This window comes from Lepidochelys kempii, chromosome 15 (genome assembly GCF_965140265.1).
Source record: "Lepidochelys kempii isolate rLepKem1 chromosome 15, rLepKem1.hap2, whole genome shotgun sequence".
Classification (NCBI taxonomy): Eukaryota; Metazoa; Chordata; order Testudines; family Cheloniidae; genus Lepidochelys; species Lepidochelys kempii.
In genome coordinates, this window is record NC_133270.1 from 31,133,455 (window position 1) to 31,152,829 (window position 19,375).

General features: G+C 51.0%; 2 protein-coding genes across 10 annotated transcripts in view; one reads left to right on the forward strand and one right to left on the reverse strand.

Moving 5' to 3' along the window:
* Positions 1-12,918, reverse strand: part of HPS4 (HPS4 biogenesis of lysosomal organelles complex 3 subunit 2) — a 27,243-nt gene extending 14,325 nt beyond the window's left edge. Inside the window, exons 1-10 of one of the 4 annotated variants that reach the window (XM_073312644.1) lie at positions 12,826-12,918; positions 11,155-11,881; positions 9,849-9,939; positions 8,822-8,965; positions 6,880-6,987; positions 5,663-5,779; positions 5,432-5,526; positions 2,469-2,541; positions 1,343-1,379; positions 478-574 (exon numbers count right to left, since the gene is read on the reverse strand). In XM_073312644.1, the coding sequence (XP_073168745.1) occupies positions 478-574; positions 1,343-1,379; positions 2,469-2,541; positions 5,432-5,526; positions 5,663-5,779; positions 6,880-6,987; positions 8,822-8,965; positions 9,849-9,939; positions 11,155-11,195 (803 nt within the window). In that variant the 5' untranslated portion in view covers positions 11,196-11,881; positions 12,826-12,918. The other 3 variants (XM_073312645.1, XM_073312646.1, XM_073312643.1) reach the window with 3 other exon arrangements.
* Positions 1-18,547, forward strand: part of LOC140898606 (aspartate beta-hydroxylase domain-containing protein 2) — a 48,017-nt gene extending 29,470 nt beyond the window's left edge. The window contains exons 1-7 of one of the 6 annotated variants that reach the window (XM_073312655.1): positions 12,924-13,072; positions 14,260-14,300; positions 15,290-15,552; positions 15,627-15,725; positions 16,181-16,332; positions 17,574-17,619; positions 18,065-18,547. In XM_073312655.1, coding sequence (XP_073168756.1) covers positions 12,945-13,072; positions 14,260-14,300; positions 15,290-15,552; positions 15,627-15,725; positions 16,181-16,332; positions 17,574-17,619; positions 18,065-18,247 — 912 coding nt within the window. In that variant the 5' untranslated portion in view covers positions 12,924-12,944 and the 3' untranslated portion in view covers positions 18,248-18,547. Of the gene's footprint in view, positions 1-12,923; positions 13,073-14,259; positions 14,301-15,289; positions 15,553-15,626; positions 15,726-16,180; positions 16,333-16,752; positions 17,622-18,064 lie in introns of those variants that run through there. The other 5 variants (XM_073312647.1, XR_012155038.1, XM_073312650.1 and 2 more) reach the window with 5 other exon arrangements.
* Positions 18,548-19,375: the final 828 nt, after the last annotated feature.

Below are 19,375 nucleotides of genomic sequence, written 5' to 3' on the forward strand. Positions count from 1 at the left end.
GCTGGCTGATCTCATAGGCTGTGCCCACCTCGAACCTCTAGGATCCTCACTGTAAGGTTAGGTGGAGAGTGAGGGACTTGCAGAGCAGTACAGTCCCATCACCTGCCCTGGGAATGCGGCTGCCTTACACTCAAGCACAAAGCACAGAGGCTTCACTCAGAGCACAGTGGGCCGAGAGGTGACAGCACAGCCAGCCAGTCAGTCTGAGGTGGGGAGGTGGTTTTGCTTTACATAGAGTACAGCAGCAGAGAGCAGCTCAAGCCCTTTCCTCAGAGGGTGGAGTCCAGCCAGTTAGAGCTATCCAGCCCAACAAGCATCAGACGATGGTAGTTTTAACAACTCGACAGTACCCCCTTATTTGGGGCTCTTGTTATTCTTAGGGAAGATGGCAGCAGAAGCTAGTGAGCCCTGGCTCTGCAGTAGGATGGTCTCAGCTGCTGAGAAGACCCTTTGCTGCATCACAAATTCACTTCCTACCTAGTCATCCACTCTACTGGAAAGTCTCGGAGTGCTGTGGCTTCACCGTCCGTTAGGGAAACTGGGAGAATGCAGACATCCTGAGGCAATGCGGGATCTGCGAGAGCAAAACCACACACAGACCCAGCGAGAATTAAAATGTTTGTACAGACACCAGATTCCATCAGTGCAAAGACCTCCTGGAGGAGGAGAGGAAGGTGGCCTCTGGCCAAGGCCTGCAGCCTGGTTGTGCAGGCTATGGCACAGGACTAACCAGGCAGCCTTTTCCTGATCACTTTAGCAAACAACACCAGGCACAGTTAAATACCCTGTTACTTTTTCTGACTGTCCCAGAGACACAGCAGAGGATGCGAGGAGAGGGCAGAGGAAGAGCTGTCTGACACGAGCTGGACATTCTCAGGTCTAACTCAACAAAGGGACTAAGGACAGAGTCAAGAAGTTACGAGTCGCTGTTCAGAACTTGAACTCCTGCCTTATGCCCCAACCTTTACACACCCTCTGCTTTCATGTTTTTGTCACTGACCAAGTCAACACACACCACCGTGTGGGACTGAAGTTACAAACATCTGCTGTTAAGGAGTCCACAAAATTTGTGGGAGAACCTGCCCCTAGATGAGGAAATAGTGCCTAGATCCACCTCACGATACCCACTTAACACACTTTGTGGGGCAACTGTCCTACCCAAATGGATACACCTGGAACTTTAGCTGTGGCTTCAATGGAAGCAGCATGAAGATCTGCCCCGTGATGTTTTAATGGCAGTAGAGGGTAAAATCGGGCTCGCTGAGGGAAACCAGGCCCAGAAATGGCCGTATTCTCCTGCGATGCAGTTCCCCATTTACAGTGTGCGACTAGTGTGGCTTACCATGTTCCTGCAGCACCTCCCCACCTCCAGGTACGCTCTGAAAGTAAAACACACAGTTATCACTGGCCTACAGTAAGACTGTGTTCAACATTAGCCACCAGGCGCTCACACAGGCCCAATCCCAGGGGGATCTTCCCACTGACTGCAGTGAACTCTGGATCAGGCCTTGATACTGTGCTAAGGCTACTCATGTTCTGCAGTGACTTACTCCTCAGGGAGCCATGCTGAGCTCAGTGGAGCTACCCAGGGAGCAAAATATGACACAAGATGCAGAAAAGTATCACAACCTAGCCCTGACTGTCTCTGCGTAAATATGGCAGGCACAGTCCTTGTTCATTCCCGGAACCAATGTCAAAGCAGATGCAACAGATGCTTTCCCAATCCAGTGGCGTAATGCAACTGCACACAGATCTGCAAGCATAACGCCTCTTGAACAAAGTATGAAGTTAGTAACAAACAGAAGAAGTAAACAAAGGGATTACACATGAACAGCAAACACTAAAGACAACTAAACAGTCAGTGTAACAGATCAATAAGATGCAGGGTAAGGTTAAGCGTTATTTTGATGCAAGAGCTGGGATACTCTCCTAAGAAGTTACTATACAGAACAAGTAATAGGTCTATTTATTGAATATATTTTTATAGATCAAATTGTGTTAGGCCACATGTTTACAATTCAGCAAAGGACATTTTCCAGGCTCCCATTATTATTTTAAGAACAATGGGTATGGAATTAGCAATGAGCATTTCCCCCTTGTTTCTTGGGAAGAAGAACTGAAATCACATAATAAGCATTTAATTTTTCAGCAAATGTAAGTGGTGGTGAAAGGTGATCTTTATGTTCATTCATTCTGCATGCTGCTAAACAGCAATCTTTGGCCAGATTAATCCCAGGGTGATTGATCATTTTTGGCATCTTGAAGAGAATTCAATAGCCAAAATATTGACAGGAAAAAAGCTCCCAAGAACAGCAGCACTGACTTGACTCCTGAGCGTGAACAGGAATTTTGAATTTCATTACACAGTAGAACCATTTAACATCAGCATGAAGTGTTGGCTGGATCTATGGTGCAAGTAACTCGCAGACTGGGTACTGATGCTGCTGGGCTTGCATTTAACAACATACCTTTTCTGCAGCTTCTGTTCCTTGAAGGAGAACCTTGGCAGTGAGAGCAGGTGGAAGCTGCGTGCTCACAATCCTAGCAGGGTGGAACACAAACACAACCAGCCATGAGCAGAGTCACTTGCTGAAGTTTAGGACCCCCTCCCTGTTAGTTCAATGGAGCAGGCAGATGCAGGATATCACTCAAACTGGGCAGCCACAGATGTTCAGAGCAGGGTTCCAGGTGCTGCTCAGACCGGTTTCATACCCATGCAGTCCCAGTAGGATCCAAAGCCTACACTGTATCAACTCTCCAGGGCTGTGGTTCTCACTCTCACAGCCCCAGTACACTCAGTGGGGGGGAGCTATGCTCTGCTCTTGCCCCACCCTGACAGCAGGTTCCAAACACAGACACCCCAGCTGAACCCAAGGGGTTTCATGGAACTGAAAAGAGGAACTGCATCACACACTGACAAGTATGTTCTGAGGTCAGACTAGCACCTCCAGGCAGCAGTAATGGCCCATGGATCTGTGAGGCCCTTAGACACTCCTGCCAGTCCCAGGGCACCTCCTGGAGACGAGTAAGGGGAAACCACGCTCCCCTGGCAAAGCACACAGGAACTCATTGCATTCCCACAAACACCTGTACAGGTCTGCATGCAGGGCCCAGATCCCAGTGCTGCTAGGATGTGCCTGTGAGCGGACAGAGCACTCTAGGTAATTACATACACAGTCCTACCCAGCACCCGCTGTGCTTCAAACCCGTGTCTGTTTGTCCCCTGCACTGAGGGCCTCCTCACATCGCATGACACACAGATGTTCCAGACAACTCCCTGTGGATTGACAGGCCATGGCAGAGGTTCCAGGACAAAACCAGACAAGACAATAGAGCAGGGGCTGCCTGCTCTTGGGGAACATTTTGTCTGGTGGGCAGGTGAGAGGATGGAGTATTTAATGTCAAGTACTATGGACAGATGGGCAGGGCAGCCCTTTAGGGATAGTCTGCTGTTACTGAACATTGGGTCAGTTCCACTCCAGATCAGCAAAAGCAAACTTGCCTGCTGGGTATTTACCATTCATTGGGGGCCTGGTTTTGGTGAGTGAAGAGTAACAGTGATCCAAGGCAAATAAAACCCAGTGCAGGCAAAGCCCTCGCCACTCCCACCGCAGAGCTGGGTATTGGTAGAGGAAAGGAGCATGAAAACCAGCACTACTGCAGTCGTGACACTGGCCTTTCCTGCAGGCACACAAGCAAGTCCAGAGAAAGGATCAGTCTGGTCCCTTCACTTATCCCCAGCAGAGATGCAGGTTCTGCAAGAGACTCTGCAGAGGGAATAGTCTGACTCAAACACAAGGCTCTCTCTCTGTGGCATTGGGGTGAGACTTACGAGTTCCCAGGGGTCTCTTTGGGGATTCCTAGAAGATGTTGCAAGGAACTTGGTGGCCAAGTGGCCCAGAGTCTTTCTGGTTAGAGGAGTTTTGCACAAGAAAAGAGTTTCTGCCCATGAGAAAAATCAATATGCTGGAGAAGACGGAGGCACACGTCAGTGATGGGACCACCATGGGGAGTTCAAGGGCACCCAGGCTCTGTGCAACTCACACATGCCTGCAGGACACATCACATGAACATAAGACCGTTTCAAGCCAGACCTCCACTCCCATACGGGTTTTGCACTTGCAACAAGTTGCCTGGATGCTAAGAACTACAGACAAAACATCACCCCGTGTGATTTGCTGTGTGTGTGAAACCACTCCTATAAAAAGGATGACCTGGCTCCGAGATCATTCACTCGGACCTGGTCAGATGCACTCACGGCAAAGCAAGTCTCCACCTCTTGCCAGATGTGTCACTGACACATACGACACTGAGTGCTTCTGGCGAAGGACCTACTGACTTCTGTCACAAGGAAATGCCGGAACTCCCTAATCCCCTGGCTCTGCAGGATGTCCTCTCTCCCCAGAGGCTCTCTTTGCTCTGGCACAGTGCCACAGGTGTAGAGTCTTCAACTGTCTACAGATAATCTTTGGCTGAATAAAGCCAGCATTTCTCCTGGAGGATGCAGGCTCCCTTCTCCCGCATCCATTACAGTCAGTGTGGATAGTGTCGCCTGGCCAGCAAGGCAGTCATTTTAAGCAAACTCACTCATTATTGGCAAGGCAGGGGATGAGCAGGCTAAGAAAGGGGAAAGGATAATGCTGGTACATTTAATCAGGTGTAAGAGGCTTTTAAATGAGCATCTTGCAGACTGTGGCATTTGGAAAGCATTGCCTCTCGGAGATATGTCACCTACTGAGCAGGGGAACAGCAGCAACAGTTCATCCCAAAGGCTTTTAGTTGGGCCTGTCCCCCAGCCACCCTGAGTGGCACGTGAAAGGTATTTCTGTCACGTGATGTTTGTAATAAAACAGGCATCTAGATCAAGTGGACAGAGCATGCCAGGGAGTCAGGACACCTGGATTCTTTTCCCAGCTATGCCACTGTTAGCTTATTATTTAAAATGTACATTGTGGTAACACCTAAACGTTAACTGGGTTAGAACTTTATTGTGCGAGATGCTGTCCAAACATATAGGGAAAGTCCCTGCCTCAAAGAGCTCACTTGCTCTGAAACACTGAATATCTGTCCAAATGAGACTAAGGGAGTTGGGCACTCAGATCTCATTGAAATTCACTAGGAGCTAGGTGCCTGTTGAAACCCCAGGCTTAACCCCTCAGGGCCTCTGCTTCCCCAAGTATATTTGGGGATAACAATCTACCCAGTTAGAAAAATACCTGAAGATGGAGAGTGTATATAGTAAGTAATGTCCCCGTTAGTAACTGGAGGACAGATCTGGAAGTACAGCCGCTACCCTTCTCTGCTTCCTCTCCCCAAGGGAGCTTGGGAAAGCAGCACTGGACTGTACAGCCCAAGGAGGGGATTGCCTGCAGTCGACTCTGTCTGAGAGCTGACAATCACAGTGACTGCTTGGAAGTCCTTGACTACTCACTGGCCTTTGTAGAGGATGCAACCTGCCAACACTTGAGGTGAACGCTGGCAGGTCTGCAAGATGAGAGCTGCTTTCAGTAACAGCAGGGGGTCCACCTGTGCAGGGAGAGGAACACAATCAAAACCATCAAACTCCAGGGAATAATCCAAGGAGCAAACAGAACTATCTAGGGCACTTCTCAGTATAACAAACTAACTGAGTGCTGAAGCCTGCAGAGATCAGGAGAGTTACCTTGGTTTTGTCCAAGTTCCAAAGGGAATTGAAGATCTTGTGCAGGTCACTGGTGTTTTTCTGAATATGTTCAATGTACCTGTCCCACCGTGTGCTCAGCTCCTCCCAAGAAAACACCTGAAGTAGAAAGAATCCCCATGGTTAGACAACGCATGGCTGGAGTGGACACAGGATCCAGAGTGCTCAAGCTGGTTAGGTGTGACTAGTTCAGGGAAGCGTGTTTCTAAGCAGCAACTCTTCAATGAAGCTTCAGCCAAAACACTAAATGAAGATCAGGAACAGAATCCAGTCTGCCCAACAGCAAAAGCCCAGCCTGCAGAGGGTTTAATGTTGCTGGACGAGAGAGGGCAGACAGCACAGGCCAGATTCCATAGAAACCCTGCAGCTTAGCCCTCAATCTCAGTTGTCTGCACTGTGCTCTACATTACTGAAAACAGAGACCAGGTGGAGAAAGACCCCTCCAACCTGGGATGGGATGCTGAGAGCCTCACTAGACAGACAGAGGGAAGAGAGAGCTCGGACATCATCCAGCTCACCCTCGCAGTCCAGCGTGCAACATGGATGGCAGGAAGAGGACCGCACGTGACTTTCGGTTGCACCTTGGCATGCAGCAGCAGTTTGTCCTGGGGCAGGAAGTTGCCAGACTCTCTCTACATGCCTCTGGAATACTGCATTCAGGTCTGGGAACACCATTCCCAAATCTGAAGGCATCTAAGAGCCAGAAAGATATGCAGAAGCGAAGCAAGACTAGAGGAACAAAGAGTTAGATCTGCGTAGCTAGGCTAAGGGGAATGGAAACCACCTACCTGTTATTTGAGAGGCCTGAGTTCTAAGGAGCAATAGGAATGATGTACACTGGGGTGGAGACAGAATGGGGGAACAAGAGAAGGAGACTTCAGGCTGAACACAAGGAATCTTCCCATGAGGTCATATGTGGGGTCGTCTCCCAAGGGAAGCGGGAGGAGCCTCATCACTTGGGACGCTGATGACAACAACATAGGAAAGAGATTCTAGGCACTGATCTTGCCTTGTGGGGATGGTACCTAAGGACTTTCCCAGCTCGTGTTCCTGTGATCTCAGAGCTGCACTGGTGGCAGGCGGGCCAGAGGGAATATGCCAGCCTCCACATAACTGGGCAGGCCTCAGCCATTCCCAGAGAGGTCCATGCCCTCATCCTGATCAGGGAGAGACACCCAACACAGTTAATCAGCAATTACCATGTAAGCATGACACACTGGTCCATTGTAAAATCTGAAGAGTCCGATCAGTAGATCCAGAAATTGTCCACAGCTGACATCAGGGAGTTCAATGGTACAGCCCAGCACCTTCAACACACAAGGTTACAGAAAAAAAGGTTCCTGAAGCAGCCAGGTGATGGGAGATGTGAACAGCTGCTGTACTCCCCAAAACTCAGTTTGGGAAGCCCCATAAGTAGCCATATGTCTGGGGAAAGCAAGGGGGGTCCCTGTCAGCAGAGGTAGAAAGCCAGAGCTGAAGACACATACTTCCCATTCCCTCACAATCTCAGGGGCCTGACCTCTAGTTTAATGTTTAAAATGGCCGAGAACATCTTCCCCAAACGGAATACTTCAAGGCTCAGTTCGCTAGTTAATGAACTCGAGAAGAAGGTTTCCACTTCCTCCACCAGGGAACAAGGCAGTGCACCAAACTTTTGAGAATCCATGAAAGTAACTAGACTGTTGGGGGGGCTTTGGGGGGTGGGTTCTGCCTGTTCGGGAGAGCTTCCTGCAGCGGGGCTTTACCCCACCTGAGTGGGACTGCCCACTGAACGAGCTGAGAACAAGCCAGTTCTCAGAGCATGTGAACACATCACATCAGAGAAACCAGATATGCCCCTAAAACGAGAAGTCCACCATCACTGCCAATGAGCTTTGCAGCAGGGAACGAGCATCCCAGCGCTTTGTTACAAGCTACATTCCACAGAGCTCTGTTTTCAGCTAGTTCACAAATCCTCTCTAGCTGTTGAATCCTATAGTTGCAGGTCTCAGCTGAATGCTGCCAGGTCATTGCCACTAGCACCCTAAGATAGGGGTGGGGAAACTACGACCCATGGCCGGATCTGGCCCGTCAGGGCTTTGGATCCGGCCCACGGGATTGCCCCCCATGGTGCCGCAGGCCCTGCACCGCTCTCAGAAGTGGCCAACACCACGTCCCTGGAGGCCGGGGGGGGGAGGGGCGCACGACAGCAGGGGGGAGAAGAAGAGGGCTCTGTGCATTGCCCTTGCCTCAAGGCACCGCCCCCCTCAGCTCCCACTGGCTGAGAATGGGGAACTGTGGCCAATGGGAACTTCGGGGGAGGTACCTGGAGGTGTGGCAAGGGCAGTGCGCGGAGCCCTGTGCCTGCCCCTGCCCCCACGCCCCCCCAGGGATTGTGCAGAGACATGGTGCTGGCCACTTCCCAGAGTGGCGCTATGTGGGGCCAGGGAAGGCATGCAGGGAGCCTGCCCTGGCCCCCGTGCGCACCGCTGCCACCCCGGAGCCACTTTAGGTAAGCGGCGCCAGGCCGGAGCCTGAACCCCTCCTGCAGCCCGCCTCCCAACTCCCTGCCTTAAGCCCCCTGTCTGCACCTCACACCCCTCCTGCACCCTAACAGGCTGCCCTGAGCTCCCTCCCGCAGTCCGCACCCCTCCTGCACCCCAACCCCCTTCCCTGAGCCCCCTCATACACCCCACACCCCTCCTCTGCCCCAATCCCTTGCCCCAAGCCCGCTCTTGCACACTGTACCCCCTCCCGCACTCCCTCCCGCAACCCAACCCCCTGTCCTGGCCCTGCATACAATTTCCCCACCCAGATGTGGCCCTCGACCCAAAAAGTTTGCCCACCCCTGCCCTAAGAACATAAGAGTGGCCATACTAGGCCAGACCAAAGGTCCATCTAGCCCAATATCCTGTCTTCCGACAGTGGCCACTGCTAGGTGCCCCAGAGGGAATGAACAGAACAGGTTATCATCAAGTGATCCCTTCCCTGTTGTCCATTCCCAGCTTCTGGCAAAGAGGCTAGAGACACCATCCCTGCCCATCCTGGCTAATAGCCATTGCTGGACCTATCAAACAATACAAGTATTTAGTTTGATACAATAGTAGATACTTTCTCTTACTATTCGAGCTCCTCATGTGCCTCCTGTTTGTTGCAACTCACCCAGAGATACTCGCCATCCACCCTTACTGCAAACTTGAGCTTTCTCAGCCGAATGAGACTTGGGGGAGCACTGGAGATCTCCGTTATGCAACGCACCACTCCAGCAATCTGTCCACAGAGCAGTTCCTGCTGGTCAAGGAGAGTCTGTGAGAGGAGGAGGAGGGAAGAGTGAATTTTGCAGCATTCCTGGCAAGCTGGAAAGGCACCACATTTACATGGCAGCAGGATGGAACTGGTGATGATAAAGTAACCGACAGTGTTTACTACACTATATGGAACAAAGGCTTGATAATGCCATGCACAATGTGCTGACTTTTCATCCCAGTCACTGAGACTGAAGTCTTATTTAAGCACAAGTAACCCTACCAAGAGAACAAGAAGAATTAGCCGTCTTATCCCTAGTGGATATTTGTCCATATCACCACCACAGAATGTGGCATTATGGAGAGGCCCATAACCAAAATAGCAGAGTGCTAAAGAACAGCATAAGGTGGGCTGCACAGAGCCATATAGGGTACATCTATACTGCGATAAAATCCAGTGGCTCTGAGTCTTAGATCCTGAGTGAGCTGGCTCGGACTGCGGGGCTAAAAACAGCCATGTAGACACTCGGGCTGAAGCCTGGGCTCGGAGACCCACCCCCACCCCCCCCGGTCCCTGGGTTTCGGAACCCAGGCTCCCGCCTCAGCCCCATGAGCCCGAGTCAGCTGACCGAGGCCAGCTGCGGCCATGTCCTGGTCTGTTACTGCACTGAAGGTGCACCCATGGGAGCCTAAGGCTGGAAAACAAGGAGTGCTGTGGATCAAGACTGAGATATGTTGGCAGAGCTGAACCATACATGGCTCTAATTAGGTGCCTTAAAAATACAAAGAAAAATAGACACTTTTATAAACATCAAAGTAACAAATTTAACCAAATCCTGCTATTTGCAAGCCCCACCATTCCAAGAACAGAAGGTTGGCTTTGCATGTACTTTATATATAAAATTGTGTGCAGACAGACAATTGAGGGGGAAAGCAGGCATTACCTGAGCGGGATAAAAGTAGCAAATGCCAGCTCTTGTGGGATCCCCTTCTTCCTTTACCTTTGAACCATCATAAAGGAAAAAGTAGTTCCACCTGCAAAACCAAAGTATTGACACAATGGAAAATGTTTGCTGTTCCCAGCCAAGTCAAAATGATATTTCTTCCCACCCCCCAATTCTCTCAAGCAGAGCTCTGCTATTTATGGTGCAATACACAAGTGTTTAAAGAACCAGGAATGGCAGACGTACATCATTCCTGCATGCAGCCTCACCCACTGATTTTGGAGATGGAATCAGGGTGGAGAAGGAAGACTCCAAGGATCTGGGCTATTAAACTCTCCCAACTTTCTGGGTTTAAAACAGATGAAAGTAAACCCGTGGCTAAGCCTAGAGGAGAAGGATCACAAATCCATGCCTATTTTCCAAGTCTGATAGCACAGAGCATTTATCACTATGTATTTGGGAAAAATTCTCAACTACACGCAGCTTGGACTGGTTTCCAATAGCTTCATGGGCTCTTGGTTCATGTTGAACCTACTCCACATGTGCAAAAAAGCATGTAAAATGGGAGGTTCCTCCTGACCAGTGATGGTCTTAACAGTTTTGGGTCCTTACTGATTTACTAGACAACTTTTAGCTACTGTTTTCATTGTAGGCTGCATGTTCCAGTCATAAACTTTGTTCATAATAGACCGCAAGCAGGAGTGCTACAAAGAGTGCTAACTAAACCACATGAAGTCTGGAACAAGAGGACTGCACAATTCAAAAGGTGAAGCTAAAGGACACAAGTTATTCTCCACCAAACTTGGGCTCTCAGAGCATTCCTGAGCATTTCTGGAATGCCCCACCAGTGAGATAGCAAAGTTGGTAGGGCATTGCCTTAGGAATCAAATCTCAATTCTATCTTTGCCTCTATCACAGATGCCCTATGACGCCTGAGGCCAGTTATTTAATCTCTCTGCCTCAGTTTCCCACCTGTACAATGGGGACAATTATGTCCCTGTGAGGATAAAATTAATCAACGTTTATGTGGCATTCACATATTACTGGGACAAGCACCTTAGAGCCCACAATTCATAGCTTGCAACCCTGCAGCAACTCGCCAGAGACTGGGGGATTCTTGTACCAACACCTTAGGGAGTCTCTCTCCAGTTCCGATGCCACGGGGGCACTATACAGGGCTCAAACGTGCTAAGATGATGTGCATGCACATCTGTTGGCATGTTGCTGAGAGGCCCATTCTGTCCTCCGTGTCAGTCATGCAACATTCCCTTGCAGCTCTAGAACCTGCACAATGAGTGCTACTCACCAAGAAGCTGAGTTAGGTTCTGATAAAATGGGGCTGGCCATTTACATCAGATTATCTTAATCATGTCTTCTCGTCCTCAGGAGCGGTTTCTCCTCCAAAGCAAGTGATGCAAACAGCTCATTTTTTTCAGCAGTAAATGTATTGTTCCACAAACGCAGACTGTGGAGACTTCAGTGGGGTTTGGCTTTAGGTGATGAATATACTGGAGATTTTGTTCAAATACTGATGTCAGTAGTGATCCTCGTGGCTTATTTTCATGAAGAGTAAATCCACCAAAGTGCCTTCATTTTGGAGGTTTATCCCACAACAGCTACATGGAAACTTTGCAGAGCCTAGGCAATATTAAAGTCTCTGCAAAACTTGTGTTAATCAATTCTGAGACTGAACCAACAAAGCTACCTTATGAAAATTTTCCAAACATGAGGAAAACCATCTTAGTGCCTGCAATGAATCAGAAAGCTACAGAAAGCATGAATATGGTCATCAGAAACAAAGAGCTACAGTAAGCAGATCTCAAGACTCTACACTGGTTCTTTCAAGTTTATTATTTAGTATTTAAGTGGCTATCTGTTCAAAAAGTCATCACTACACAGAAATTACTCTCACAGGAGCTCCCATTTAGGGATCTTCTGCTGAAGATACAGTTCCTTGACTAAGTCCTTGCTTTTGTGATACAAAGCTGAATGGTTTTCTGTGGTCTCCAGTGTTGATTGTTGCTCTTCTAATCCTAGAGTAAAGAATGAATGGATTAATGCTTGGATGCCTTTGCTCGACTGACCCGTGATCTTACAGACAGCAGCTGACAAGCATTCAACAACAGAACTAACTTGTGCATGAGTGAGACATGGGACAGAAACAAGCCTTCCATTTAAACAGCAAAGTTACATTTAATATGCTTGGAATATCATCTGGTTATTTCCGGGCTTAATCATGCATGTTGCTGACAATCAGACAGAAAAGCTCCTAACAGAAATGCAAAGAGCTAGGAAAACGATGGATCAGCTAATCTAAGGGCTGCACTCACTGGTCACTTAATTGAACCAAATTTGATTTTCCACCTTAACAACAGGAACATAGGGATTGATTTGACAGGACAGAGCAGAGCAGATCAATCACGGCCCATCTGGCTTGCTACCTTGTGTACAGCAGTAGCCAGGATCCGATTCAGAGCAAAGCCTGCTCACAGGAGAAGGTTCGTCCCAACTCCCGTTAGTTAGCGGCTGCCCCTCATTACCGCCTCTCAGCCACGGGCCGGGCCGGGCCTCGTGCCCGAGGCGCGCAAGGGAAGTGGCGCGGCCCGGACCCTGCCCCCGCAGGCGCCCCGACGACCAGTCCCCGGCCCCGCAGGGCGCTCCGGGAGCGGAACGGCGTTCACCGAACGGGGACCCGGCCGGGACAGGGCGAACGCCCCGGGCGCTCCCGCGAGGCCCCCCCGGGCCCGGCCCCCGGCCGCCGCAGAGCCGGGGCGCGCGGTCACAGCGAGTCTCGAGGCCGCCGGGTTCCCAAGGGAACGAGAGGGGGGTGGGGGGGGCGCTGACCCGGCCCCGGCCCGGGCCGCATTAGCCCCGCTGCTGCTCCAGTCTCCGCGCCGCGTCCCGCTCTCCCGCCCCGCAGGGGTCCGGGCCCCACCCCCCGGAGCCGCCCGCGAGCCCCGCAGCGCCCAGCACCTACCGGAGCGAAGCCACTTCCGGGGCTGGGCCCGCCGATCACATGATGCCGGCACGTGACCGCCCCGCCCCTACGGGCCGCGGGCAGGGACAGCTGTGCCCCGCCCCCTCGGGCCGGCAGGCATGGAGCAGGCCGGGCCCTGGCGCTGCGCGGGCCGCCTAAGGCGAGGCCGGGCCCGCGGGCAGCGCGCGTGGCCGGGGGGCGAGGCCGGGCACAGCGGGGCGGTGCAGCGCCGGCTCCGGGAGGCCCGGTGAGTGCGGGGCCGAACCCGGGTCATCAGCGGCCCCGGAACCCTTCCCCCGCCGTGGGGTGGCGTGTCCCGCCCCCGGGCCGGCACCCCCGCCCCCCATCCCGGGCTCCGGGCCGGCCCCCCCGCCCCCCATCCCGGGCTCCGGGCCGGCCCCCCCGCCCCCCATCCCGGGCTCCGGCCCCGCCCCCGGGCCGACCCCCCCTCCCCAATATCCCGGGCTCCGGCCCCGCCCCCGGGCCGGCCCCCCCGCCCCCCATCCCGGGCTCCGGCCCCGCCCCCGGGCCGACCCCCCCCCCCAATATCCCGGGCTCCGGCCCCGCCCCCGGGCCGACCCCCCCCGCAATATCCCGGGCTCCGGCCCCGCCCCCGGGCCGACCCCCCCCCAATATCCCGGGCTACGGCCCCGCCCCCGGGCCGACCCCCCATCCCGGGCTGCTGCCCCCCCATCCTGGGCCAATCCCCCCCGCCCCCCATCCCGGGCTCCGGCCCCGCCCCCGGGCCGACCCCCCCCCGCCCCCCATCCCGGGCTCCGGCCCCGCCCCCGGGCCGACCCCCCCCCCCAATATCCCGGGCTCCGGCCCCGCCCCAGGGCCGACCCCCCATCCCGGGCTGCTGCCCCCCCATCCTGGGCCAATCCCCCCCCTCCGCATCCCGGGCTTCGGCCCCGCCCCCGAGCCGACCCCCCCATCCCGGGCTGCTGCCCCGCCCCCGAGCCGACCCCCCCATCCCGGGCTGCTGCCCCGCCCCCGGGCCGAACCCCCTCCGCCCCCCCATCCCGGGCTCCGGGCCGACCCCCCCCCCCCGCATCCCGGGCTCCGGCCCCGACCCCGGGCCGACCCCCCCCCAATATCCCGGGCTGCTGCCCCGCCCCCGGGCCGACCACCCCCGCATCCCGGGCTCCGGCCCCGCCCCTGGGCCGACCCCCCCACAATATCCCGGGCTCCGGCCCCGCCCCTGGGCCATGCAGCCCTTCCTCTGCCCCGGGACAGACCCCACCCCAGACTCCCCCGGCGGGGACCCCCCTCCTCCGCACACTCCCTGCACAGCGGCCCCCCAGGCACACAGGGGGGTCCCCGCCAGCTCAGCCTGAATCTCCCTTCACCCCGCGGCCCAGGCCTGGCCCCCCTGCCCCGCATGGCCGCCCCCTGCCCCCGCCGCGAGGTGACCGCTGCGTTTCCCGTCCCCAGCGAAGAGCTGCTGAGCTCCCCGTTCTGGGCCCGCAGTCAGAGTAAGTAGAAGCCGCTGGCTGGCCCGGCTCTCGCACTGCCTGGTGCGGGGTTCGCTGGCTGGCGAGAACACGCTGCCGCGGGAACTGCTGGCTGAACGGGGAGAGCAGGCCAGGGCTCCCTCCCGCCCCAAGCCCGCCGCTGGCTGCTCTGATGGGGTGGCCCCCGGAGCATGGGAGATGGCTCGGGTGCGATTGGCCTGGTGGTGACACGGGGCGGAAGCAGGACCAGTCGGAGTGACTGAGCCCGGGCCCTACTTACTGCTGCTTTGCCTTGCCCCTGCCCTTCCTGTCTGACTCTGTCATCTGTGGGGTCACTTCTGAATTTAGCCCACAAGCTCTGCGGGCCAGGGTCTGTAACTTGCCTCATTGGCGTGAAGTGCCTACCGTGCTTTTGGCTGCCCCGTAATAATAAAACATGGACGCAACTGAGAAGCCAAAGCGATACCGCCTTTATCCCAAGCGTAAGGTTCACCATAGACATGATTTTAAAGAGCTGGAGATGAGCAAAGGGACTAAAAGCATGATAAATGCCCCCCCAATGGGATTAAACACCATTTGCAAAATATTCTGTTCTAAAGTTATTGCTTGTGGCTCTATTCTGCATCTGCTCTTACAGGGATGTTCAGAGCTGTGCTAACATACCCACTGATTCAAACTGTTTTGGGTTGGGAAATTATAGGGGTTTTCCCCACTTGCTGCCCATCCATCTATTTTGTGCCCTACTTCCCGAACAGCGAATCACACCAGTATCCTTTCTACCAGGGAGAACTGGGCTGGTCCCAGCAGAGCAGCGAGTGGGGCTTCCTTCAGGAACAGAGTATGCTGCCTCTGCGGCAAATGTGAGATTGAAAGATGTACACTAGAACAGGAAAGATGTACAGAAAGATGTACAGTAGAACAGGAAAGATGTACAGTAGAACAGGAAGACCATATAAGCACATCTCCGACATCTGCATTTCTGATGCCTGCCTGACCTTCACTTTCTCTAGGAGCCATCCAAGAATCCCTCAGCAAATGCGTAGAGCAAGGGGAAAAAACACCAGGCTCTCTGTCAGAAGTCCTGTGTTCATTTGAAAACCTACAACTTGAACCATCCCATCAGTCAGTTATGGAAGCCAGTTCGCATTCAGGAGAGCCAGCTTGCAAAAGGGGCCACTTGCGGTGTGTATGTTATGGCATTGGAAACTTTTCCTCTTGTGTCATTTCTCGATACCAGTTAGCATTCTTGCTTCTGTTACTGGAGAAGTTACAGGTAAGAACTATACCGTATGTTTAAATAGCTGGGTACTTGTCCCTGTAACTTCTAACACTTTTTCTTTCTTGCAGGTTCCCCAAAGTCAGTGCTACATTTTTGATCCTTTATTTTCCGAATTGGAAATTGAAGTTCTCAATGAGCTTGGTGTAACAGTTGTCCTGGAGAATGAGGTAAGGTGGATTAAGGCTGGGATCTTTAAAATGTAAGTAACATGTTTACCCCATGAACAGAAAAAGGAGCACTCCAGAGAAATCAAAACAGTCAAACCTACATGTGCCTTTGATGTGGACGTATTGCAGGGTTTTTGCCTTTCACTTAATTCTCGTCTGGTCAACGCAGAGTTTCTCGTGTAGCCCTTTTATGGCTCTGATAGAGGGAGTAAGTGTCACGTTTTAGTTATGCAGCAGTCTGCTGTAGCACTTCTGTGAAACGGGCATGTTTCCCATGGCACCAACTTTGCCCTGGGAGATGGGTTGGAACGTTAAGCCAGCCAAGAAATGTGCTGGGCTTAAACAATGCTGGGCACTTTTAAATGGCCTTTGGAGTGCCACGGCATGGGCCCTAGGGCTTACAGAACCAGGGAAGCTGATTGTGAGTAATCTTAAGGAATGCTGTTTATCTGCAGGAGGGAAAACACCACATTCATGAATTCACCATCTTTTATATGATCCACTGTGGAAAAGCTTTGTATAACAATCTGCTCTGGAGTAACTGGTCTGTAGATGCGCTATCCAAAATGATCATTATTGGGAACAGTTTTAAAGGGATTGAGGAAAGGTAGGTACCCAAAAATGATTAATGTCCTCACATCTAAGGCAGAATTTCATTCACTAACTCTCACTACAGCAGTAATCTTTTATGCTTACCTGCTTCTGTGATACCTTCACGAATGCTGGAGGAGCTGTCTTTTCATGCAGAACTTAAAATCATCAGCACAAATGTCTTCTGCACTTTAAAGTTTTAAGGTTCACTCTATCAACAAAGCTTTGACTTGCTGCCAAGTCTGTGGCCTTTTAGATGAGATTGTGTCAATTAAATTTCCATGCACATTGCTTTGCGGATTACAGCAATGCTGAGGTGAGAGGCTCTTTTCTGTAGAGCAGTGACAATTTGGGAGGCTTCTAGCTTCCTGTTCTTGAGTCTGGGCTAGGTGAAGATCTGAATGTTTATACATTTCACTTTTCTGCTTGTGGACAGGCACAGCTGGGAAAGATTAATATGTATCTGTGATTGAAACCAGAACCAGAAGTGTTGTTATAAACCAGTTTTAGCCACAGAGAGCTAAACCTTGCTCCTCTGGCTCAGGGGATATGGCCATTGATTCAACTGGAACAGAACTAGGCTTCAGTGTGTGCATGAACAGGCTCCTCCATTGAAGTCAGAGTGTCTACACTGTACCTCGGAACAGACAGTTTTGCAAGATCCAAGCAGCATCTCAAAGGCAGATAAAGAAATTGTTTATCCTACTATTACATTACCTCAACCTTCCCAATTGGAGTTGCTAGATGTCTAGACCACTCCTTTGTTACTCCTCACAGTGGAAAGGTTATGGGCTAAGATCACCTGCTGGAGAGCAAGACCATGCTCTTGTAAACTTGTGACATGTCACTTCTGAACACCCAACCTCTGCTGTATTGCTGACTTTCTCTGTGACGCTGTCCTTTTTCTCTCTCCATACTCCTGTAATGCCTGAGCAGACCTCAGAATAACTTGTGTTCATTAAAAACCAATATTTAAATGTGGTTGAAATTGCCCCTTGTACAAGCCCAGTTGCTTTTTCTAGTTTTTACATGTGCATAGAAATAAGTAGTGAGGTAGACTCCATCTTTCTAAATCTAAGCCTGATGCTAAGGGCTGCGTCTGTGCTTTCCTTGGAATAGACATTTTGTATGTTCTGTACAACTTCAGCCTTGTGTGTTAACGAACTTCATTTTGTCTCTTAATACAACATGCTTCCAAAACACACATCAACAGTAAAGTCAATTGGTTCCAGTACTAATGTTTGTCTTTGTTTCTAGGTTGGTGGCAAGAATATTAGAGCGAGATTATTTGTACATAGCAAAGGTACAGATTACTATTTTAAGAAACATGAATGTATTGTAGTGGATAGTCACCTCAGTCTCTAGCTATTGATGATAAATTAATGAGAACAATTACATAAGCAAATGTGATTTTTGTAATAGTCCCTTTTGTTGGTTCTCGCATGCCAGAACAGTGGTTTTCAACCTGTGGTGGTCCACAGACTGTCTAAGGTTTCCAAAGGGGTTCACACCTCACATCAAAAATGTCTAGGGGTCTGTAAATGGAAAAAAGATAAAAAACCACTGTGCTAGAGCTAAAGGGGTCTGGCAGGAGCCTAGCTCAGCTGTTTAAGTGCTGGATGACACATTGAATGCAAGGTCTTAGCTTGGCTTCCCACAGTTTCAACTGTTCTAGTTTCCACATATTTTACCAAGATTGATTATGTTCTATTGTATCTTGCATAATTATGCTGTTCAACTATGTCTAGGTTTTAAAAGGGACAGAGGAAGCTGCATTTCCAATTCATCCTCAGTATATGGATATATTTAACGACACCTCCATCCACTGGTTTCCTTTACAAAAACTCAAGGAGCTCCCAACAGAAGCCTGGCAGTTTCAGGAAGAGCCAATGTACCATGAATGCGATGACCTGGAGATTATCAGGAAATAGGACAAATGAAGTTGTTTCATGCTAGGACCAGACTGAAATGGATCCTTTAATTACATCCTGGAGTTTGTGCCTGTTTTTACAGGGCTGCATTCACTTATAGTAAGGAGATGTTAAGCTCACTTACCACAACTATCAATATAAAGTGTGGGCTGGCTAACATATTTAGCCAGAAATCTTGAAGGCAGCAGCAGTCTCTGCAAACAGAGCTTAATGTGACAGGTTTTTTTTAAAAGGTGAAAACTGTACCTTAGCTTACACTCTTAATTATTCACTAAATAAAGTCATACTAGTTTTTTTTCATTTTGCTGAACACCTGTGTCTTGTGCTTTAAAAAGTGACAGTCTGTGTTCAACTGACCAGTTCCTAGAAGACTGGGCCTGCTTTCTGTAACCTCCCCAGAACAAGCCTGGCCTTCAGTGAGGTAGAAGTTTAGATCTGTATTTTGTATCAGCAAGTTATTCTCAGTTGTGTCTGACCCACTACGGAACAGAGAGAATGAGATGCTCGCTCTCTCAAGGATTTGATAGGTTAAGGGGTTCTCAACCACTGTTAAAAATACTGCATCAAGAAGCCCTGGACTACAGGGGGGCTTTCACTGCCATGGAAAGTCAGCTATTGACTGCATTCTTGCATGATGATCCAGATCTTGAGTACCTCTAGTCAGGCCTTAAACAACTCATCACTAATATGTATAGAGATACATACAAGTATAGAGATACTGAGCAAGTTCTTCCAGGCAGATGTCCTGAAGCATCATCACCCACCCACTCTGAGGCCTGTGTTTGACATTACCAATCATAAGTCTTTCCCTGTAGGATTCCAGACGTGTCTAATTCCCAGTGCAAGGGTGAAGCTAAAACCAGAAAGAAAGGCTGGGTTACCCACACATTGAATTGGAATTCAGGAAGCATGATCTCATCAGCCAAGCAAATTGCAGAAACATTTTTCTTGAGGGTTTTATCAGTGCAGTTGTTACCTTGTGGGAAACTCTTAATACATTTTTTGCATAGTTGATGAGATTGCTAGTCTAGTTTAAAAGGGTGACAACTGCTTGTATCTTTCACTCAACAGCACCTTTTAAACGCTAACTTAACCAACATGTGCTGTGACGGAACAGGACTGTTAAAA